This window comes from Cnephaeus nilssonii (assembly GCF_951640355.1).
Source record: "Cnephaeus nilssonii genome assembly, chromosome: 5".
NCBI classification, from domain to species: domain Eukaryota; kingdom Metazoa; phylum Chordata; class Mammalia; order Chiroptera; family Vespertilionidae; genus Cnephaeus; species Cnephaeus nilssonii.
Window position 1 is genome coordinate 77938711 of NC_137076.1, and position 24395 is coordinate 77963105.

At 47.2% G+C, this 24395-nt stretch overlaps 1 protein-coding gene across 1 annotated transcript in view; it reads right to left on the minus strand.

Annotated features, from left to right (window-relative positions):
• SPOCK1 (SPARC (osteonectin), cwcv and kazal like domains proteoglycan 1) overlaps positions 1–24395 on the minus strand; it is a 471580-nt gene that overhangs the window by 130239 nt on the left and 316946 nt on the right. The window contains exon 4 of the mRNA XM_079772660.1: positions 15739–15853. Coding sequence (XP_079628786.1) covers positions 15739–15853 — 115 coding nt within the window. The remainder of the gene's footprint in view (positions 1–15738; positions 15854–24395) is intronic.

Consider the following 24395-nt stretch of genomic DNA (forward strand, 5'->3'; position numbering starts at 1 on the left):
ACGAAGTATAGTATGCAAATAAATGCATTAATATTCATTTTATTTACAGGAGCAATTCATCACTGGCAGCAGACTGGACCACACACACACTAATAAGATGGCAACAGCAACAAGCAAGACTGACCAGATCATGACTGCTCTTCCCAAGGTGCGTCTGTCCTGGTTCCTGGACTTGTCAGCATGAACCTTCAAGCCCACACAGCAGTGTTTCCTGTTCTTGTCTCCACTGGACCCTGCCGCTCCTCACTCAGAGCTCCTACTCTCACCCACCAGGGCAAGTCCCACAGCCTACCTCTTCCCATCAAGAGAGTCTTTGATGACATCAGTTGTGACCCAGTATTTTGCTTGGCCGTGGGCAGAGTAGGACCACAGTCAGGGCCCACAGCAAAACGGTGGCAGGACAGAGATGTCAGAGCAATTTTTCCAGTAACGAATACATATGCATGTGTAAATTTCCTGACATTAATCTCACAGGATGAAATTAATCTGTGTCAACAATATTTAATGATGTGGTGGGGCTGAAGCTGCAAAGAGTATATATAGTAGAATTATTGACTTTCCCCCTTCATTTATTGAAGAAGGGACTTTCATTTTACTCAATACATTGGACATTCTAACATGTTTGGGTAAGTTTAAATAGGACAGTTTTCTCTGCATATGAACAGCTGGTGAAAGAGTAGAATGATTGCAGATCATGAATAGCAACAGCAGCATTCCAGCTGTTTTGTGTGACCACTGCATGACAGTCCAAGTGCCCTAAACACACCTCTGATTCCTCACATGTAATGCTCATATCATCCCCATTTCCAGGAGGAAAAACCCAGCTTCCGTAACCAGTCCCAGGACCTGCTCTGCTCTCTCAGCTCAGAAGCAGGGAGAACCCACCCAAGAACTCTCTCCTGTACCCACAGTGTCGTCTGCTGGCAGCCAGCATGATCTGCATGTTATTTGCCTGTTAGTATCAAGCTGTCCATTCAAAAACAAGATTGAATTTGTTTGCAAAATCAGAAGTAATTGCTCTAAAACAAGGATGGAAGATACTTAGTTGACATGGTGGCTCTTTTGAACTGGAGACAAAATAATGAATGTTAATTGAAATGAAAAACATGTTAGCCATTGGAATAGTAAAATGATGCTATAATTCCTCTGTTGTTAGGGTTATTGGCGTCATTATACTAAGTCATAAAATTACACAGGAAGAGCATAATGGCCTCTGTCATTTACAAAAGCTGCTTTGATGAGAGACAAACTCCCACGTGAGACATTCTCCACCCTGGTAGCTATAGGCTCATGACTCCTTCCTTTTCCAAATGAAGGTCCCAGACACGAGATCCTGTCCAAAGAGAGTCCAACTTTCCTAACAAACAGATGTTTATTAGAGAACATCTCGAGAAAGAGCCACTGTTTTCCATGCAGTTCCCAGGGGTGTCCTCATTGCTTCTGGGCACGCAGCTGGGATGAGACACATTGTCTAGAGAAGCTTGGAATTTCAAAGGAGAAATACGTAATAATGATAATAGCAGCTAAACTTGTATTGAGGACTTAACTATCCTGCTGATAGTAGTACTATTACTACCACCAATAACAACAAACACGTTTTGAGCTCTTAACCATGTTCCAGGCATTGTTTTAAGCTCTTTACACTAAGTGTCTCATTTACTCCTCAGACTTCATGAGCAAAGCAGACCTATGGGGATGGGAGAGGACACACTCCCAAGGTTGGCCCCAGTTATCAGGGTGGAATACTAACTCATCCACTGATTAGAGGTGGCATTTCAACCACAGGAAAGCCAGCATCTTCATGTGGCTTCACGCTGTCAGACCCGCCCCAGGTCAGGAGGGTGAGGCTCATGATGTGTTCCAGGTTAAGGCTCAAACAAATCAGAAGGGACCAGAAAGCCCTCAGACATGCTTCTCAACTATTAGCAAGCCAGGTTTCTAAAGCACCTTCAAACCCACAGGACAAGTGCATGTTTTTAAATTTTTAGGAAGAATTGGGGCCATCAAAAAGATATGTGCCAAGTATGAATGCAATTCCAAGAGCATGAACATCTCTTTGTTGTATGGGAATGTCAGGGAATGTCAACCTGCAGACTAAGGTTCATTTCAACTTGAGCCTCGCGACCGCCTTTCACCAAAGCTGGGCAATGGCCAAGTCAGCTGGGGAAGCACCCACTCTTCACAGATGAGAGGATACAATGGTCAGGTGAGAGTTTCCAGAAGCCCTGTGTGCGCATGTGTAATGAGTTGGAAAGGATGAAGAAGGCACACACCAAACATGGAAGGCACCCTCGGTGAAGCAGGACTGAGGCTATGAGAAAGGGAACTTCCGCTTTGTGACGCTGTGTGTCTCTCTCATTTAACTCTCTTACGGCCATATATTGCTGGACTCATTTATTAAAGTCTAATAAAAAAATGCATTTTCAGAATTTTTAAAGAAATGCATGTCGCCCCACCCACAGCTATGTGCCAGGCCCTGTTTCTCCTGTAGTGCTTATGAAGCCACAGTGGCTGGAACAGAAGAAAGACCTCCTGGGCACAGGAAGGGGCTGGAAAGAGGAGAGTCCACCCAGAGAAGAGCTCTCCAACCAATCCTCACAGGTTTCATTGAAGACAGAGGGGTCAGATCAACCAATTGGAACTAAATTTCCATGTAACTATATTTTGAGGGTCTGTTTAAGCAAAGCTATCAAAACAGAACATCTAAATAATCCAAATGTGGTTAGGATTCTAGCGATAATCTCTGTATTTCAACAAACACTTATTAAGTACCTATTATGTGCCAGAAATTAGGTAAAGAATGCAAAAGAATGCTAGTATCGCTGTATGAAATGTGCTTCCTATGTCCTACATTACATAGAACAATTATTCCTAAGCATATGATCATATTACTCTGAGTGGCTGAATTTATTCAGGGTAAATATTACCTAAACTGTTTTTATTCGTATTCACATATTGAGACACCAGAAATTCTCATAGATGGCAAAGTTATCCAAGAAAATCGCTACATGGCAAGAGAGCTGCTATTAATTTCAGGATCCCCTAAACCCGTGGTCAGCAAATTGCGGCTCACGAGCCACATGCGGCTCTTTGGCCCCTTGAGTGTGGCTCTTCCACAAAATACCACAGCCTGGGAGAGTCTATTTTGAAGAAGTGGCGTTAGAAGAAGTTTAACTTTAAAAAATTTGGCTCTCAAAAGAAATTTCAATCGTTGTACTGTTGATATTTGGCTCTGTTGACTAATGAGTTTGCCGACCACTGCCCTAAACCATTTTACATTGAAAAGCTATGTGGTCAATGGGCAAAGGACAAGAACATGAACTTGCCAGACCACAGGCCCAGATCTTCAGTGTCGCACGCATTTCTGAACATTACTTGAATCCAGGTTTCCTGATACTTGAAATGAGATATATATGTCCAGGGATCCTACCCAAACTGACTTCTAGCCTCAACTCACAAAGCTCTCCGTGTTCCCTGACCAGCCCATGAAGATTAGCAGGCTGATGTGATTATGTAAATTCCACTAACTGGTTGGAGACTCTGTGTCCTTCGCAGTCACCTTCCATTAAGAGAGTGATGATCAGGCCAATGGCACCAGAGGCTCCCAAAGTTCAGCTGGTGGAATGAGCATGGCCACCGGGCCACATGTGAAAACAGTCTGCACACACACACACACACACACCAACTAGAATTCCACTTCGTTAAGGGTAAGTGCCAAGCCAGCAGTGTAATAGCAAGCTATTAGGGAAATGCTAGTGAACAGTGGAGCTTCCTTTTTCATTCCCTGAGGATAATGGAAAGCAGTGTACTCTGTTTTAAAATCCATTACTTCCTAAAAGAGGCCAGGAGAGACACTGTTACTATTGCCCACTGATCTTTGGCATCCCTGTTTGGTTTCTTGCTTCATCTTTGTTTTCTAGCCCAAGAAAGAAAGTCCCTTTGTAACCCTGAGACCTTGAAAGAATTAACAATAGACATGCTAATTGGGGGAAAAAGCAAATGATAATCAAGCAAGCCCAACACTAAGAATTTCATCTTGCCTCCCTCCAGAGTATTCATATTCCTGCCTCTTCCCAGGAGGGCTGGAAGACTGAGGGTTTTGCTAACACAGCCTCCGGCTAATTGTGTGTAAGCTCAGGTGCACACACGGGGCTGAGGGCCAGCGCACGCCTTTCCACCAGGGGCTCGGCTGCTATAATCTGAGGAAACATGTGCTTGCATGGCTGGGGGTCCATTAATGATTACGGGATGTGTGCATGAGAGAAAAAAGAGCCACATTTGTTTTCTAGTCACCAGCAGCAAAGCGCCCATTCTGGGAGGGCTGCACACGATCTCCTTTAGGGAGACAAGCCAGCAACGTGAAGCAGAAGTACACAGACAGCGTCGGGACAGCGCTGCTCCCAGGACAGGCCCAGAGACAAGCGGAGGGCTGACAGAGACACGGCATTCCAGGAGCTGCAGCTGAAACCAACACCCACAAGCCATCAACCCTGGGCCTTTCAGCAGCAGCAGTGCCGAAGGCAGTGCAGCCACATCGCTCCTGCCTCTTCCCTGCTCAGGACTCTTCCTTCACACTCAGTGTTGGAGGAGAGAAGCTCCCGCTCCCCTCTGTGCCTTCACTGGGGGGAACTTTCTGGGCCAGGCCAAGGACCAATGTGTAGAAGTTACCCGCAGAAAACCTTCTGACTCAACGTAAGGGCGCTGGCTCGCCCAGTGCTGGGAGTCCAAGCCTCGTCCCTGAGGAGGGGGCTCCACAGAAGGCACGCTGTGCTCTGTGCAGGCATTCTCCTGTGGGTGTGTCCTGTGGAGGGAGTTCCCATTTCTTAGTAGTGGATCAAGTGCACTGAACATCCTGGCACGTAAGTCTTTGTGTGCATCGGTATTCACTCCCCTGGGACAGATTCTCCAAAATGGAGTCACGGTGCCAATGAGGCCCAAATGCCCGCCAGAAATGCTGTGCCAACATATGCGCCCATCAGCAGCACCCGACAGGGAGCACCGCTCCACTTCCCAACCCCCATCTGCAGATGCCCACCCGGCATGGCTCTGGGAGCTGCTCTGAAGCAGTGTTTGGATACACCGCTGAAGGTCCCTAAGTAAGCCACAGAGCCGGTTAGAGCAGCTCACCAACTCTGCCCCATCACAGAAGTGGGAGTAAAAAGGCACATGGGGAAACTGCTTAAGTCGGAGAATAAGTAGATTAGTAGGACATCAAATGTCACCTCCGCATGTTCTGATCAGTTTGCAGGTATATTCCTCAGGTATACTCACACATGGAGACAGCAGCTGCAAGCCCAAGGGGGAGGGCCGCTCATCACCCAGGCCCTCTGCACCGGGGTTCTCCCCAGGACAGAGAAGATGGGTCCATAAGAATTCTGCCCGCTGCCCCCCCAGACTTCCTCCGGGCTGAGCGGTCCTGTTCTGGCTACAGGCAGTCCTGTTATGCCTTAGTCTGAAGGGCAGGAGGGGCCAGTCCCATGGCCACAGGGCAGAGGAGTTAGGCCTCAGAGAGAAGAGATCTGGAGGCTGCAAGTGTCCTTCATGGAGTGGGAGGGGATTTAGCCGGTCTCAGAGGCGCTGCGGGGGAGCAGTGGAACACGGTGTCCCATGGCCAGGAGAGAGGTGCCCGGCATGTGTCCTTTTCCTTCCTCCTCCTGAAGGCAGATTCAAAGGCCATTCTGCGGCATTCTGAGCAACACAGACCTTCAGCTCTGAGAGATTCAGGGGTCAATGAAACAGATGACAACTTGTCACCACCAAGGCCACGCCTGTGGCCCCAGACAGCCGACCTTCAGATGTGTCCAGTCACTTAGCACACAGAGAGGGCGGGCAGAGAGACAAGGTCCCAGAGAACGAGGCCCCCAGGTCAGGGCAGAAACTGAAATATGTTGCTCTCTCCTAAACACAGGGCCACTTTCACACCAGGCTGACAAGTTACCTCCACTTGCCCTGTGAAGTTCACAGGCACTTTCTGAGCATTTCTGGGGTTCAGAAATGTGGTAGGTCCTATGAGAAAAACAAAGGAAAATGGGGCACACCTCGACCCTCATATGAACAACCTGACCCTGACTCGGAGTGTTGCTCTGTGCCGCAGCTGAGCCATCAGAGCTCCTGATTAAGTGCATCCGCCGCCCCTGCACCTCCAGCTACCTTCTTGACTTGACTGACTCATACATCCACTAACATGTCGTGAGCCCCTACAGTTTGCCAAGAACCAAGCTTGCACTCCAGAGGGCATCTGGGGCATTCCAAGTAACTGGAGAAGCAGAACAAGGAGGGGAGTGTGTACTCTGTCCCTAAAGAACTTACCAATCATGACAACCGACACCACCCCGGACAGTGAAACAACAGGGCTTGCACACTCGAGCCCATGTAGCCTGAACAACCCCAGGAGGCTGGCAGGGATTGCTCCCCCAACTAATTGTTCCTTGGGGAACTAGAGGCTCAGATGGGAAGCTAACTTTATTAAGCACCTACTATGTGCCAGCACTATGCTTACTGCTTTTCCTATCACAATCCCACAGTGCAGTTTTTAAAGCCCTCCAGCTTCTTTCACATAGCACACCATTTGGCTTAAAGAGCAATTATTCAAGAAAATTCAGTCCATCCTAAGCCACATGATTCTGTCCCTTTCCTGCTTAAAGTCACACAAGATGTCCCCCTGTGAGTGGCCTGAGAGACAAACCTGTCCCATGACTCTCAGGGCTCTATAGGACCTGGCATTGCCCCCTCTCCAGCTCATGCAGCCACACCCTCTCAGCCACTGTGTCACTGCAGCACTGGCCTCTCCTCCCACTTCCTCAGGACACCAAGGCTTAGGGAAAAACACTTAAAAAACATTTTAATAATGTACTAATGTCTTTAACCTGAAGTCAAAACTTCTGGGTAAGGGTAATGCCTTACAGCATTGGTCGGCAAACTCATTAGTTAACAGAGCAGCAAACCGCGGCGGCTCTCGAGCAGCAGTTTGCCGACCACTGCTCTTCCCTGACTCAAGCCCTTTGCAAAGACTGTTCCCTCCTCTGAGAACACATCTCCTGGCCCTTTGCTCAGTGGGCACCTGTCGTCACCTTTCCCCTCCCCTACAGGCCTCCCCCATTCAATGAACCTAAAGTGACTCTCTTAATGTACTCTGCTCTTATCCTGCCTAATGCTTATCACAATATTAGATGCTTAGTTTCTTTTTATCTGTCTTTTCCAACACACTTTAATCTCCACCCGGGTAGACCTAGTCCCTTCATCACAGAATTCCAAACACAGAGCAGCGTCTGGCAAGTGGAAGGCACCAGAGATACCTGTGAAATGAAAATACCAGATTCCAACTGAGTGGAGTCTGAGTTAATGACCTTTAACCCATCATCACTGATGTACATGAGGTGTTTTCTGAGAGCTAGTCCTGCCCAAATGATGGCAGGGGGGACTTAAGCCCCCAAGGCCTTCATCACCACCACAGTCTTGACAGATGGCCTCGCCTGGCTTCTGCTCCAGACCGGAGGGGGGTCCTGTCCCTTTGCCTTCCATTTGGGAGTTCCTCATAGGCATGTGCGGCTTGAGCCAGGTTCCACCCCCCCTCAGGTAAAGGGGGGTTGGCACACCCTGGGGAGCCACACCCAGAAACTGCCCAGTCGGGCAGCAGGACACACCAGCCCCTCCAGCTGAGGCAGAGTCACGGCCAAGGCAGCCGGAGGAGGCCTCTCACTCCTCAGTTAAGAGCCACATCCCTTTCAGTGTGTGCCCACGGACATTGTCATTTAAGAGAATGCCTCAGAAAGGTACCAAGGTCCCCAAACTAATTAACTTTCATCTCTGCTGTCCCTGTGTGTGTGAAGGCCTTGCCCTCTGCCCACTCTCTCTAGGAGGAACATTAAAGGCAGGACATTAGTTTAAGAACATTCCATTTAAAACAAAAGTACTCTAAAGATAGCCTTGGATGTCCGTCTAAATCATCCTGAGTCCATTTTCTGGCCCCAGAACCCGCCTGGTCAGTGCCCCAAATGGGCCCTACTGTGGTGCCTGCTACCCATAAAGAATGCCTTTCACGGTTCATTGGTTGAATTAATCTGATATAAAATGAAACCCTGAGTGTTGGGATCTTAATGAGTTTAGGCAGAGCCGAAAGCAGGCCACAGTAGATTTATTAATAACAAAGGCCAAGGAAAGAGGTTTCAAAAATTAAAACAGAAGTCAGTGAAAGAGGGAAAATACAATCTGATCACTTTAGTAAAAGATGATGATGTGTTTCGTGAGCACATGGGCCTTGCTCCACCTGGACCTCGGATGCTCTGACTTCCTCCTAGAATGTGTAGGCACCTTACTCTCTTCAGTGAGTTGCAGGGAGGCTTGAGTGTGAGTGTTTCTTACTGTTCAGGGATGGGTGTGCTAACATAATGATTCACACCTGTGTGCTGCCCAGCCAGCCCTGAGCCCTGGTGGAAATGACCCTAGTGATTATCTCTTCAAAACTGGCACACCCACCTCAACCTCCTCTTCCTAATCCACTGAAATCTGATGCCTCTTACATCCCTTGATAGGCAAGACATCTATAAACAGAGCAACAGCAGCCCTGTCACTGTGGGCAGAACCACTGAGCAGGGCCCACACTCAGTGCTTTCCAGAGTTCAGGGAGGGTGCTAAGTCAGTCCCAGGCCCTGGAAACAGCCACTCCCAGCCCACAGACACCTGGTTTTCTAGCTCCCTGCACCTTGGCACCTGGGCACACGTACGTTCTGGGATTTCCACCATAACAACTCAATCTCCTGCAGATAGAACATGGCTCAAAAAAAAGACAATGGTCCAGTCCTCTGGGGTCCATTGGAAATGGGAACCCCCTCTGTGGGGGGCCTTCTTCAGCAGTGCAGCCTGGGAGGGGGAGATGACAGCCTGGAGGGGTGCAGGAGAGGGCTCGGGGAGGGCAGAGGCTCGGTCCTGGGGAGCCACACCCAGAAACTGCCCAGTCGGGTAGAAGGCCATTAGACTTAGTGAGAGACCCCCTCAGTTTTTGTTTGTCTGTTTGTTTTTAAATAAATAAAGAAAAGAAAAACAAGGCAGGCAAGATATGGATCTGGTAAATTTTACCGGCAGGCATGATTTTGATATATTTTTCAAGGCATTTGCAAAACTTGCCTAGTAAGTTTGCCTCACAGTGTAGGATCTGCCTCTCACTCTGCCCCTGCTCCACGGGACTAAAAATTCCACACAATTATTCCCATCTCCATTATGAATTGCTTTTTACTCTCTGCTGCTCTTGTCATCAAGATTCTCTAATCAATACCCTCAGTTTCAGAAAAAAACAAAGGAACAGAGAAAGTAATGGCTTGCTGGAGTTAAGAAATCCTGCTGAGTGAGCCCCAGTAGCAGCTGGGTCCTTGCAGGCAGATACATATAGTGCTTCCTTGTTTAAAAAAATAAAGGTGCAGTTTAACGTAATTAAACACTCTATGTTTAAGTGACATGTGGTTTGAATGGTTGCTTTAAAAAGAAAAAACACCCTCAAAGGGGAATAATGAACCCAGAATTATTGCTTTGGCACAGAAAGGAGGAAACAGGTTTACTACCCAGGCCCCACCCACTGTTCCCTAAGGAGCAGGAGCTGGGTGGGAGGGGCCCAGGCCTGTGTGCAGTGGCGCCCTAGAACCAGGAGCCCAGTGGCCAGTGGCTGGGGGGCTTCAGCAGGGCAGGGAACACTAAACCAGCCAGTGAGAGCTCGTGCCCAGGACTCCCAAAGGCAGGGAGGCTGAGTGGCATGCCTCCATTTTGGTTCCAGATCTGCCCTTTACTTGTTTGCCCTGTGCATCCGGGAGTGTTTTAAAGACCTCAATAGCCTCATCTGAAAAAACGGGGATCGTAATGCAGACCTAACTGTTGTGGAAAGTCAGAAGACCCCTCCTGCCATGTGTGCCTAACACGGTGGGTGGTCAGTAAGTGGCACCTCTTGAATCACCGACCCTCCCTTTGTTTTCCACAGTGCCCAGGGGCAGGTATTGGTAAGAGAGACCACGGTGATGATTTTTCTGCTTATAAAGGAGACTGATTCAAAAGTGGGGTCCAACCCCAATCTGAACCTCCACACACAGCCTAGAAATAGCATCAAACCCTCATTAGCACTCGGACTCACAGCACGGCAGATGAAGATTCACAGAGGTTAGCAGAATACAGGCAATGCAGGAGCCCCTTGGAGAAAGGGTGCAAGCTACAAAATTATAAAACCTCACTAGGAGATGCGGGCACGCGATCACACTGAGGTAATTACCAATGCCTTGAGCTGTGAAGCACCAGAAAGCCATTCAGGCACCTAGGAATCACCTATCTTGCACGTGGCCATGTGTCTTCCACACCGAGACAGATATGTGTATGTATAATCAGCCCATTCAAAGCTCCCGAAGCAGGAGGCAGTGCTCTGTTGTAAAACAAAACTGAGATGAAATAGCCATCATCCTTTCAAATATCCTCTGAGAGTTTGGTATTTGAGGCACATCCTGTGATGTACTTCTCTCTGACCTCAAACACTTTGATTCTTTTTTTCAAGTTCACATAAAAGACAGAAGGGGCTCAGTTTGGTCTACTATACCACCAACCTCCACTGAATCGGAATTCTTTGCTGGTGTGGAGAATTCGTTGTTATTCCAGATAATTAGAAAGTGGAGATAAAGAACCATTCCGTTACAGAGGCCTAGCCCTCGGAGACTTTGGCTCCTTATTTAAAAACAGGTCAGTTCCCACCGTTCCCAGAAGGCTTTCCAGGGTACACTCAGATATTGAAAGTCCCATTCTGACATCCTTTCCTTCTATTCACAATATACTTGCAGAATTTGAGAATATGGCTTGTCCTGAAGGCTTACAACAAATGCTTCAATTTTCTATTCTCCAAATAAAAATCAATGGCAACGGAGAGGTAAAATCAATGTCTAGCGCTCTGCAGGGAGAAGTCCTCCCCCTACCCCCCCCCCCCCCCCCCGCCCGGCCCATCTCTTGCCCACAGAACAATAAATCAGACCTTGCCATCCCGACTGGCAGCAAATCCCGGAGAGCAGAGCCCTCTGCAGGTCGTGTGACTTTCTGTCCACCCCTCTGTCCCTTATAAGGGTGTTTTATTTAAGAAGACCCAGGAGAATATTTTTTAAAACCTAAGTCAGTAAAAATAACATATGGCTGTGTTAAAGACTCTTCTTCCCCAAACAAACCCATTTTCCAGGGGGATCTTTGGCATCGAAGACCAGAGTTTGATTTAACTGTCTCCCTAAGGACCCATTTTCCATTATTAAGCTTTAGAGAATGTGTAGGTACCCCAGACAACCAATGACAGGCTTCCTGTCACCACAGATTAGCTTGCATTCTCTAGACTTTCTTGTAAATGGAAATCATAGAATATATACTCCTTTTTAAAATTGGTCTGTCTCCTTTCACTCAGCACACTTATGACATTCATTCATGCTGCCAGAGGTATCAATAGCCTACTTCTTTTTATTGCTGAGTAGTGTTCCATTATAACAGAGAGACCACATTTGGTTTATCCATTCATCTGTTGATGGGTATTTGGGTTGTTTCCAGCTCTTTGCTACAGCAAATAAAGCTGCTATGGACATTCATGAGTGAGCCTTTGAATGGACCTATGTTTTCATTGCACATTCTAGGCACAGATCTTTTGTTGTACATATGTTTCGCAAACATTTCCTCCCAGTGTGTCTTATCTTTCTACTTTCATAGCAGTGTCTTTTGAAGGTCAAGGTTTTTAATTTTGATTATATCTAATTTGTTGATCGCTTTATTTTGGCATTTACAGTTCATGGTTTTTGTCTTATTTAAGAAATCTTTGTCAAATCCGAGGTTACTACTCTTGTTTTCTTCTAAACGTTTTATAGCCTTTGCTCTTATATTTATGATTTATTAGTTTGTAGAATCATAAAAATACTCATTTATAAATATTAACTGAAGAGAATTAAATAATAACAATATGAATTTTTATATAGGCACCACCTGATAATCAAGCTTTGACAGAAACAAACCACTGGGCAAAAACTATGAATGGAAGGAAATAGGTTGAAATGTCTTGATTCCTAGTTTAAGACTATATGACCATGGTTTATTTCTTGTTTCTTTTTACTTTTCTATGTTTTCTGTAACAAGCATCATCTATCATTATAAAAAATTGCAATATTGTAAAATAGTCATTTAAGAGAAGGTTTCCCGATTCCAAGCCGACTTCACAATGCTCTTTAGTGCATGGACGGCCCCTTTTGGAGAACCAGAAAGGTGAGCACACTGCCAGGAATCCCTCTTTCCAAGCTTAACGGCAGGAAGAGATATAATAAAGAATTTCCAAAGAAAAGTCTCCAAAGAGAATGTGAGTTTAGCTGAAGCTGCTAGGAGAAACCAAAGACAAAACCAAACACAAGCCTGATAAAGAAAGAGAACCACAGCAGAGGGAGGGCTGGTTGCCTGGCTTGCTCCACCCCCAAATTGCTTGCCCTGAGTTCTGTAGTCACAGACCTGTGTACCAAACCACTAGCTTCACTCACTCCAGCTCCGCCAGCTAGGAAAGCTAATGAAATTCTCTCCCTGATGTGCTCACCATCCTTTTATCTCAATCTGCTTGCAAAGGCAGTCTAAGTCTGCAGCCTCATAATCAGCCCACGGCTGGTCCAGCCGCCTCTCTGTGTGTGTGTGTGCACTCCTGCCTGCCTGGCAGCGGGATTTGCCTCTTGAGCTGCTGCAGAGGCCAGATTGGCTGATGGAATTGCCTACAGATGTTTCTCAGAGAGAAAGATTACTTCCCTGATTGATGAATAGATAGAGTTGTCAACATGGTCTCCATGGTCAGAGGGGACCCCTGAAGTATAATGTGGAAAGACAGATGTTTCATCTGGGAAGGTGTCCAAGACCCTAAGAAGAGGTATGCATTTGGCTGATATGGCGGGCGGAGTAATTCAGGCTCTGAGGGGGAGAGGAGGGAAGCTGGATCCACAGCCACAGCCACAGCCACCACCATTGCAGGGCCTCCCGGGTTCAGGCCACCTCCCAAATGCTATGAATGGAGTGGCATGCCTCCTCCATCGGCCTCTTCTTTGGGCTGTTTTTCCAATGGACAAATAGGCAATGTTATCAGAAATGGAGTCATCGTCTTAGTCCTTACCTCCTGAGTCACAAAAGGGGCAGCAGAAAGGACACTGGGATCCTCATGCTAAACCTCACAGGTTTCCAATCAGACTGGGGAGGGGCAAGGCACCTGGAGTGAGCATGCAACTTTGGGGTTTTCTGGCTGACCTTCCAGAATGAATCAGATAATAATAACAACTATTAATCATAACTGTTTTAGTAACTGGAAGATTACTATCATTTATGTGACACTAGTTTATGTGCTTTATATACCTTTACCTTATTGAACTCTCACACAAACATACACACAAAATACCCTATGCAAGGATTAGTAAAATTTACTGCCCATAAATCCTCTCTGCAAGAATTACTAGAGGACGTATTCCAACAAATACAAAAGAGGGGTGGAGTAAATACTTTCATTAAACCCATTTTACAGATGAGGAAGTACAGATTCAGGAAGGTAAAGTAATTAATTAAGATCACATGGCTAGGAAGCAGCCAACCTTGTAATGGAGGCCAGATTGGTCTCATCCCCAAATCCGTGCTTTAGCCACTGCAAGTCTGTGGTCACCAGGAGATGTGGGAGATGAGGATTACACTTTCAACACAGCAAGAATGTGCTGGTGCTTCCAACACAGACACGTGGTGTGCCCAGAAAACCACTATTTACACCTGGATCTACCTGAATGCCAACGAGACTCCTGCCTCTGTCTCAAAGAGATTTGAGCTTAAAACTAAAAATCTCTTATCTGGAACTTCCAGAAAGGGCTGTATTCCAGGAGGAAACAGGTAATGGGCTCTCCACACCCCACACATACACACACATGCACACATACACATACAAACACATACACATACAAACACACACACACATACAAACAAACACGCATACACATATACACACATACACACATGTAGATATATATATACACACATACATACGTATACACACACACACACACAAAACCAGGTGGCTAAACAACCCAGAGCACTGGCCCAAAGTGTACTTGGAATTTGCAGCAAAAGAGGACATATCGTCCCTCCTTCAGGGAAAGAAGAAATCAAGTGTGTCAGGAGACTCTAGGATAGTTTTCTCAGAGTATGTATGTCTTACAAGGAATTTCCAATAAAAAATTATTTTTTATATCCCATTCCACAGCAAAATTTATTTTCACTGAGGGTGGAAACAGGGTCTCTTGTTGACCTCTCTGGCCTCAGGGCCTAGCGTGAACCTGGCACACAGTAGGTGCTCCGTGCCTTTCTGTAGGAGGACAATGAATGAGGGTAGACAGGACAGGTCCATGGAGAGGCCAACACAAAGTAGTGATAAAAAACGTAAGCTGTGGAGCTCAACAGCCCTGGTTTGAATCACGGCTGCTGCTCACTAGATATACAAGCAAATCGCCAACACCTCTCTCTGCCTCAGTTCTCTCATTTTTAGAGTGAAGACAAAAATACACACCCACTTGGCAAAATGGCTGGCAGAATTCAAGGATGGTGGTGCTGAGCTCAATGCCGGGCACATGCTTGGGCTTTGGGGTGAGATCTCTTCACTTCCAGGAGGAGCACTCCTGTCTGAGGGAGCAGCAGAGCGTCCAGGTCTCACAGACACAAAGGCTGACTGCTGTGAGAGGACCATCAGGCTAGGCCTGCGGCTGCAGGTACCACGCTTGTAGAGGCCCAGGGCGGGGAGGCTCTGCTCTTGTCACTCCTGCTGGACCCTGTTTCTGAGGACAGAGCTCCTCAGCAGGATCAGAGGAAACCGAGGAGAGGGTTGAGGGAAATTAAAACATCTTCCTCACAAGTTGCTGAATCTAGAACCGGAGTCATAACTCCTGGGCCGTCACACACCTCTCTGCGGTCCAGGCAGTGTGAAGAGAGGGGCGGCATAGGCACTGAAATCGCCTTTCTCCCCCCAACCACACGTTCAACCCCACTCCTAAAAACAAGCCTGCTTTTTGGGTCTGTGTCTCTGCTTTCTTGCTGGGAGTACTTTGCAGGACTGAAGGCAGAAGTAGCCTGAAATCAAAGGCTCTTTCTGTCATTTGTAAAAGCCTACGCCCACTGGCTGGATAATGCTGGGAGTGGGTGGGGGGAGGCAAAGGCTTTGAGGACCCTGAAGAACAGTGGGGAGATGTCCCCTGGGCTGGGGAAGAGAGACTATCAGACGCTGCCCCCTGTGGGAAGAGCAAGACACGTTATCAGAAGGAATGGTGGTGTGCTGGGCACCCAGCCAGACAAAGATGCCACATTCTATATGGTCATGACACAGACAGTCCCTGGTGGTCATGTCAGTGGCAACCAGGAGACTAAAGGTCCCGCCAGTGTTTTCTTAGCTACAAGCTTCCTGGGTCCTGGGGTCATTCTGGGAGGAGGGACAGTGCCATTAATGACCAAGCAAGGGTTTTCTGTTCCTCTGCTCAGATAAGGGCTCAGAGTCAAGTAAAGTTGATGTAAAGGAAATAACGATATTGACATTCTTTGCAAATCTGTGTCTGAGAACCATAGCAGGAGTCCAGATACCAAATACCATATCAAACCACAGCACAAGCACCCGCTCTGCCTCTGCCTCCTGCCCCCCAGTTAGTGATGGCGCACCCCCAGATCCAGCAGGTGGAGAGCACCCCCCACCTCCTGCCTTACCTGGGAAGCAGGTGCTTGCGGCTGACACACAGGGCCGTCTGGTAGTCCTGGGTCACACACACCTTGTGAGGGCTGCACTTGACCTTCAGACAGGGGTCTTTGGATGCGTCCAAGGCTGAGGCAAAAAAGAACAGAAATGGGTGGTTAGGACCTCCAGGGAACATCTAATTTCTATTTCTACTCAAATAGATGAGTGGGATGTAAACACACCATGAGTTTGCACTCTGCACTGTTTTCTTAGGCTGGAGGAGACTGGAATGGAACCGACACGAGGGAATTCTGTGTCTACTGCACATGTTTTCTTCACATCAGGAAAGTGATTCCATTGTGCCATGGGGACCCGCAGCATCTTCATCGTTGGCAGAAATTACTTTTAAAATCCTCTAAATCCTACATGCTCTAAGGACCAAGAGCTATTTTCCCTCTTTGGTTGTTTGTCTGCCATTGCTTTTTATGACTTCATCCATGCCTAATTTTACTTATTTCCTACAACAGAAAAAGTCCTTGAGGACAGAGTTTTTTGTTCTTGTTTCTTCAGGGACTTCAGCTCAATCCAATGGACGCTGTGCATAAATAAGCCTATTTTAAGTTTTGTGACGAACATCCAGAAGCACAAGACAGTTCTGTGCCACACACAGTTACAATACAATAGGGAGGGGGAAAAGCTTCCCCATAAATATTTATTGTGCAGGGAGAATTAGATAAGGGCCATGACGGGCATGTAAAGTGATAACAGAGCTGGAGAGAAAAACAGAGATCAATTTCTGGGGCAAGGAGTAATGAAGCATTAATATGTGAATTGGATTTTGAAGGATGGGCAGGAATTTGAAAAGCAAAGAGAGAAAAGACACCCGAGGCCGGGTGGTCACATCCGCCAATGAAGGGAAGCATGTCTGGGCAATCATAAGATATTCCATCTGACTAGTAAGTGAGCTTTATGCATGGGAATAATGACAGCGAGGAGAGTTGACTCAACCAAGCCACTGAGAAAGGGTCTCTAAGGACAGCAGTTCCTACAAGGCAACACTTCCTAGAACAGGCAGAGCAGCAGGCCCCAGCTCATCAGCACCCACCTGCTCAGGTGGCTCCTCATCAAGGCAGAGAAGTGACCACAGGGGTGTCTCTGCAAAGCAAAAACCATTGTGCCACCTCCCTGCTCCAGGGCCTGACGCCTGTGAGGCTGAAGCTCTCTCATGATTGCTCTCCTGGGGAGGGGAGTTTCCCCGCGTCCTCTCCACCAAGCATTTGGTTAAACAAATCAGCTTCCAGAGCAGGGATAGCAAAACTGCCAGGAGAAATGTCATCCTTCCTCCACCACGGGTCCCTCACCCTCACCATCTCCCTGCACACAGACAATCATTGTTCCTCAGCCGGCCCAGGCCTAGAATCTCAGTACCATTTTCCTCCGATGGCTGCTGGGAGTGTCTCCAGGGACCTGAACACAAACATCCAAAGGCATTTCTGCCGCTTGCACCGCTCAGGGCGCGCCCTCTGCGCAGCAGCCTCAGCGCTGGAAACAGAAGCCAGGTGAGTGGTTAGGCCAGTCAGGTCAGCAACAAGGCTGCGTCCTGGTTGGTCCCAGGGGAGCCACCTGGCAGAGCTTACTTCCCAGGAACCTGCTGGAGCTCAGCAGGAGGAAATGAGCTGCCAGATAAGAGAGAGGCTGCATGGAGCCCCCTGGAAAGAGGGCTCGCTCTGAGCTCCTGAGTTGAGAGCTGCCTCCTGCACTCTGGGTCTGTCCACGGTCCTCTGGGGCTGGGCTTTCTGGGTGGATCCCTCTTGGTCCTGGGGACTTCCATACAAGAAGCCCGAATGCTGGTGTGTCTCAGGCCGCCCTGTCCCCCACCCACCAATCCAGGTGGCAGTCCAACTAACTTTGATTACTTTCCAAGACACATCCAAACTTGAACCCACAATGAAGACTGATGACCAGGTGACAATTAATGAGGATCACCCTGGCCCTTAGCTGCCCCTTCTCACACGCCAAACCACCTCAGGATGAAGTACACTTACGGATCTGAAGAAACTTGGGGCCAGACCACTGGCAGCCAGGCCATAGGTGCCAGCCGAGGCTTCCCTGGCAGGTGCCACCTAACCCTGGGGTTTTCACTGGAGACAGCTCAGAGATGGAGACTAACAGGCTGGCCTAGAGGGACAGTGCCACAACCTGCAGTCCTACGTGACAAGCTTTATGGCCCAATTCGAGCTTCTTTCTGCTTCTGCAGCCAACTTCACAAGCATGCCATGTCCACACGGCGGCCTGCAGGGCCTCACTGGACCGTGCAGTCCCAAGGCATGTCCGTCAGCTGACCTCATGGGGAAGAACACAGACTCTCTGAGTTTGAATGCTGGCTCTGCTGCTTACCACCCTTTCCCTTCCTCAGTGCCTCTCCCGTTAAATGGGGTAATAACTGTACTTACTGTTGCTTTTGGTTGTCACGAGGATTGAATGAGTTAATATTTGTAAGTACTTAGAAAAGACATGGTACATGTAAGTGCTCAGCACAGACATCTTAGGTGTTTGTTAATTTAGTGTGTGTCTGTCCTTTGTTCTCAGAGTGAATAATAAGCCTCCATAACAACAAGAACAATAGCTAACACTTGCCCTGTGCTTTTGACATGCAGGCAGTGAACTAAGCCCTCTAATTGGATTACCATATTTCATTCTCACAACACCCAAGAAGGAAGCTGCTGCTAATATGCCCATTTTACAAATAAAGGTCTGAAAGAGAAGTCCCCGGTGAGAGGAGCAGAGGGCATTTGACACCTGGTGGGGGATTCTAGGACCCAAACTCTTACCACCACAAGCCAGCAGCAGAGGATCACCTGGGATCTCCTTTTTAAAAAAAATAAAAATAAATGTTTTTATTGATTTTTAAAGAGAGGAAGGGAGAGGAAGAGATGGAGGGAGGGAGGAAGAGAGAAAGAGACTTGAAAGAGAAACATTGATTGATTGCCTCCCACGTGCACCCCAACCGTGCACCCCAACAGGGGATCAAATTTGCAACTTGGGCATGGGCCCTGACCAGGAATCGAACCGGCAACCTTCTGTGCACAGGACAATACCCAACCAACTGAGCCACACCAATCAGAGCTAGGATCTCCTTTTAAAAGCTGCTGTGGCCCTCACCTCACAACAAATATAAAGCCAGATGCACCATGTTCCTGAGAGGCCTTCCGGCAGAATGAGTGTTAAGGGGTAAAAGCAGGGGCAGCCAGGGGCCTTGAGCTGCCTTGGCTGGGCCGCTCACACACCACCCCAGAAGGTGGGGTGCCAGCTCTGGGCTAGTGCGCCCCCTGCATATTCCCTCTTAATGCAGCCACCACCCACATGAGTCAACTGAACAGTGGGCTGTTCCATTTTCTTTCTGCAACCTTGCCATCTGTCACCCTACCATTAGGCTACTAGTACCTTAGGTCACCCCCCTCCCCCCGCCCCATGCTTGACGCTAGCATTACTAAAACAAATAAACAGAAAACTCTAACAAAAAATACTAAATAAAAATCATCAGTTATTTAACTCTCTATGCATACTTCCTTAACAATTTGCATATAAAAATCAAGTAGGCTAAAATTAATTATCGGGGATTGAATACTTCAAACACGTATGTGAATTATTTAAATGAACTTCACAGAACAACAAAACAGTAACAGATCAAGCTGTCAGAGTTTATTTAATCACAGGATTCATCTTGTTTTGAAAAACAGCAACATTGGGATTTAAAGGGGATGTGGATGGTGAAAGGAATGTGTCGGTTCCATTTAAATGCGGCCTCAATAAGCTTTCTCAGCAGCCCCAAGGCTCAGGTGGCACTCCTGAAAGGTGACACTTATGAAAAGCACCCAGCACACGTTTCGGACAGAGCCATGTGGCTCCACTTCTAAAGGGAATGATAAGGCATCAGAATAGTAAGTGGAAGAGGCTCTTTAATAAGGTGCCGGGAAATGGGGCAGGTGCGGAGGGAAGGGGCGAGACCAGCTGAGTGTCAGGGATACGCCCGACCAGCTCCTGTCCAGGTGCCAATGATTTCCGGATACTGTGCGCCAACGTTTGCTCACTGAGCACATGCCTCGTGTTGGGATGCAGCAATCCCCGTAAGTTGGCAAAGCTGTGCCTCTTCTGTCTCAATAACCTGCAGGACTTACCTGGACTTAAACAGGACACTGAGCCTAGCACAGAGCAGATACCCACAGGAGGTCAATGTTATCTTTCCTGCCCATGAACAAGTGTCAACTGGCACATGATACATGTCCAATTAATTTTTTAATACTTTTTACAAAAGCTTTTCTCAGAGAAAAAAAAAGAATTAATTTAGAGAGATTTGTTGAGCAGGAAAACACTGAATTCAAAAGCCAATTAATTATAGGTTACGTGTAATTTAAAATTAATTTTATTCTTTAAGCTCACTGCTTGGTCTCAATTAAGGTACTGTAGTGATATTTTAATTATCCTAATTGTTTCCGAACTTGTTTTCAGTTCGAGTTATTTTTTAATTAGCTACACTGGTTTTAAAATCCTAACACAAGCCTTTTCGCAGTCCTTGGGCACATCCTGCAAGCTCACAGGCAAAGGGCCATCCCAGCTGTTGCAGCCCAGCCGGGACCCCCTCAGAGATGCTGAGGGGAGAGGATGTTCCATTTTGTGCTTTGCCCTGGGGTCCCTGAGAGCCACCTGGGGGAGTGATGCATGCTTGTGTTTATTCCATTAACATTTGCAGAGCCTCCATTCTGTGCAGGCCCATTTGGCAGGCGGGATCCAGCCTTTCCAGGGGTCAGGGGAGACTTCCTGGGGAGACTGACATCTATGGAGAAGTGGGCTTAATCCTCAGAATAGATTGAGGAAGAACCTTCTGGATAAAAAGAAGCTCCCTCCCAGACGAAAGAGAAACCATAGCAGACTTGGGACCTGCAGCATTTCAGAGCCGGGAGCAGGAGGGTGAGTGAGGAGGCTGGAAAGCGTGGCAGCCTCATGGCAGAGGGCCTCAAAATCAGTGAGGACACTGGAGCCCCGCTCCCAAGCCCCACCGTGACGACACCCTCCCATGCTGGGTGTCTGTGGGCACCTGCTCTGTGGTAGAAGGGGTAGGAAGGGAGAACCCTTTACACACATTTTATGTGGAAAGTGGCCCTTTGCTAAGAATTTATATGCTCACACCCTCACCCTCCAAATGAGACAGGGGTCAGAGTGGAGGTCCCAGTGCTCAGCCCCTGTTGCCTGCTTTCCTCCTCTGGGGGACCTCCATGCTTCCTCTCTGGGGACATTAGCTGCACAGAATTCTGGGAGGCAACAAGCTAGATGGTAAGACCGATCAGCCAAGACTTAGCCTAAAACAGCCCTGTCAATGTGTGGTCCACTCTAGTGACCCCTAGAAACTTGCTCAGACAAAAAAGGCCACTCGATTTGCAAACAGTCGACAAATTAATGACTGACTGTTGTCTCCTTATTGCTTTTAAGGTTGCTCTCTGCCCGAATCATGCTCATCTGAAGTTCCTGTGAAGAGCAAAGACACTCCCAGTGACTCATTAGGAGTGACTTAATGGATGATTGACAACAAAATTACCCTAAACTGTTAAAACCTCGGCAAGCTCAGATCTCAAACATTTATTACAGCTTGTCTGTCCCCATGGTAACCTGTGCATGCATCTTGTTTCCACCCCACCCCCAAAACACACACTCAGAGGGTCTTGTTTACTGGCTGATTCAGTAGAGCCTGACAGAATAAAAAATAGAAGATTCCACCCATAGTATTTTGCTGGAACCAGAGAAGAATGGCAGCGCGGACAGCCTGTCACTGTTCTCAGCTTTCAAACCAAGGGGTGGGCCAAGTTCTCTGAGGCTGAACAAAGGGGCCTATTGGCCACGCGACTAAAGAGGACAGACAGTTAAGTGATGGGGATGGCTGCACATGTGTGCCCAGGGAGGGGAGGAGGGGAGTGCCTGAGGACCTGGGACAGACAAGGACAAAGGGACACAGGATGGAAGTACACATCTGACCAAAGATACCCCTCCTGGGACGAGACCTTTCCTTTCCCTTTAAAACAAGGCCCCGAGGACTCATTTCTTTCTGTGTTAAAACGAAGAGTGCTACGCACGTGTGTGTGTGTGTGTGTGTGTGTGTGTGTGTGTGTGTGTGTTTTGTAGGGTAATATCAACTATTAACAGCCTTTTTTGGAGGTCAATTTTTCAACCATGCTTTTTATGTTAAATATAGTTGGATGGGTGTGTGGGAGTTTATGATATTATTCCTTCAACTTTGGGGTATATTTAAACATTTTAATAACAAAAGGAAAGAAGGGTAGGAAATATCCTATGACTCACCAAGTGAATGATTTAGGCAAAAATGTGCATCTTACTGGTCTATAATAAGGGAAAATTTAAACAACTTGAATGTCCATCTGTATTAGACTGTTTAGCCTGCCATAATAAAATACCACAGATGGGGTGGACTGAATAACAGAAATGTATTTCCTCACAGTTTTGGAGGCTAGAAGGCTGAGATTAGGGTGTCAATGTAGTCACTTTCTGATGAGAGCTCTCTTTCTGGCTTGCAGACAGCCACCTTCTTGCTGTGCCCTCACATGGCCTCTTCTAGGTGCACCAGGAGAGCAAGCGAGCTCTCTGATGTCTCTTCTTACAAGGACTCCTATCACCAGGGTCCCACCCTTATGACCTCATTTAACCTCAGTGACTTCCTTAGAGACCTCATCCTCCAAGTATAGCCTCAGAGAGGGTTAAAGTTTCAACACGAACATTCAGTCCATACACCATCTATAGGGAAATGGTTACCCTAATTACAAGACATGCGCTTATAAAATACAGGGTGTCCCCCCAAAATGTATACACACTTAATTTTGAAAATGAACTGTATGTTAATAAACACTGACTTTATAATCACTCAAAGTGTGTATACATTTTTTGGGATGCCCTGTATTATCCAGCTGCTATAAAGGAGAAAGTCGGTCTGTATACTCTAACACAAGTAGATGTTTACAATGCATGAAAAAAGCGAGTTAAAGATGAGAAAACGGATTTGAAATGGCTAAGGAACTTTCTGACTCCACATGGCAAAGCCAGTACTCAAAACCAGTTCTGTTTACTTCTGTAGATGTCCTTTCCCTTTCCAACTACGCTGCTCTGAAAAGAAGCGCCACTCCGGCCTCCCCATACTCACACACCAATGCCCTCCCCTCCTGTTTGTCCTCTGTCTCCTGGGCCTACCCTGCAAAGCCCGAGAGTGAATTTAGACTCCCCTCCCCCACCAACACCAATGCTGCCTGCCCCCCCCCCCCCGACTCCTCTAGAAACATCAGTCTCCTGCTTCCTGGAGAATCTTGTCTGACTCAGGGAGACAATGACAAGTCACGTCCACCAGGGGCAAGAGCAAGTGTCCAGCCCTGTGAGATGCCGGCATCTGTCTCTGAGCTATGAGTTCAGGACACTCATGCCTGGTGGAACTAAAGGCAGCAGCCAGGAAGAGCTGTGTCCCTCTGCTCACATGCAAAACAAGACATTCTAAAACATGGCTAATTCACCCTTCCCGATCATTAGAAAAGAACGTGTTAAGACAGGTTTATGAGAATAGCTGGGGGAATACGCTCCATAAAATCACAGACCACAAAATTTTACTAGCTCAGCCAGCCAATCGTTGCTTCTCCAAGCTGTCATCTCACACCTTCCCCTGTTCCCAGCTGCTCTGGGATGGTGAAGACAAGGGGCCTCATGTTTTCACCAATAAACCAACTTCCCTTTCAAAGTGGGATGGGGGACAGGAGGAAAAAGGCCAGGAGAAGAACTAAGTGGATAGGTGGGGAAGGATGGAACATTTTATTACATAATGTATCACTTAATTAGAGAGCTGCCAAAGGAGACAGTGACATCCATCAACCTGTAGAATAATGTACTATTATTCTAATTTACCAGTGAGGAAATGGATTCATTTATTATTGATTTAGCAAGGAGGAAATTGACACAGAGATGTTAAGTAACTTGTCTGCGGTCACACAGCTGGTAAATCTAGATTTTAATCTGGGTAAAAGCTGATGTTCAGAGCCACTTGGCCAGTCATGAAAACAGCTTATAAGGGGGATAAAGGTGATGACTACAGTACCAAGCAGTAGCATACTTAACCCTTCTGTCACTTCCCCAAAGAATCATGCCACCCACAGCATCCCAGAAATGACCTCTTACTGTGAAGAAAGCATGGCACTATCCAAACTCAAAGCTAGATGTTGGATATTTGAATAAAATTATGTGACTTTTCTACTGAATACAAGTCAAAAATTCTCTTCAGGGAATCCTGATGCCCAGTGAACATAGTCTCTCCACAGCTGAGGAAAGAACACCTGCCAGGGACCGGGTAGCCCATGAGGCTCCTTCTGTGAAGGGTTTTATGAGGCGTGCATAGGGCCACACTGATGGGAGCTACACAATGCCCAGCATCAGACGGGGCAGAGCAGTATGAATATCAGGGCCTGAAAATTGCCGCTATTCTCAGTACAGGAACAAGACACCACCCACAGATAAGTCTGAACCTTCTCATTCATCAAAGTGGCCAGGAATTATTAAAATGTTACAACAGTAAAGAAGCTTAGATTCTATTTCATTGTAATTGACAGAAATTATTCATAAGACATTTATGAATAAAGGAGAAAGGGAG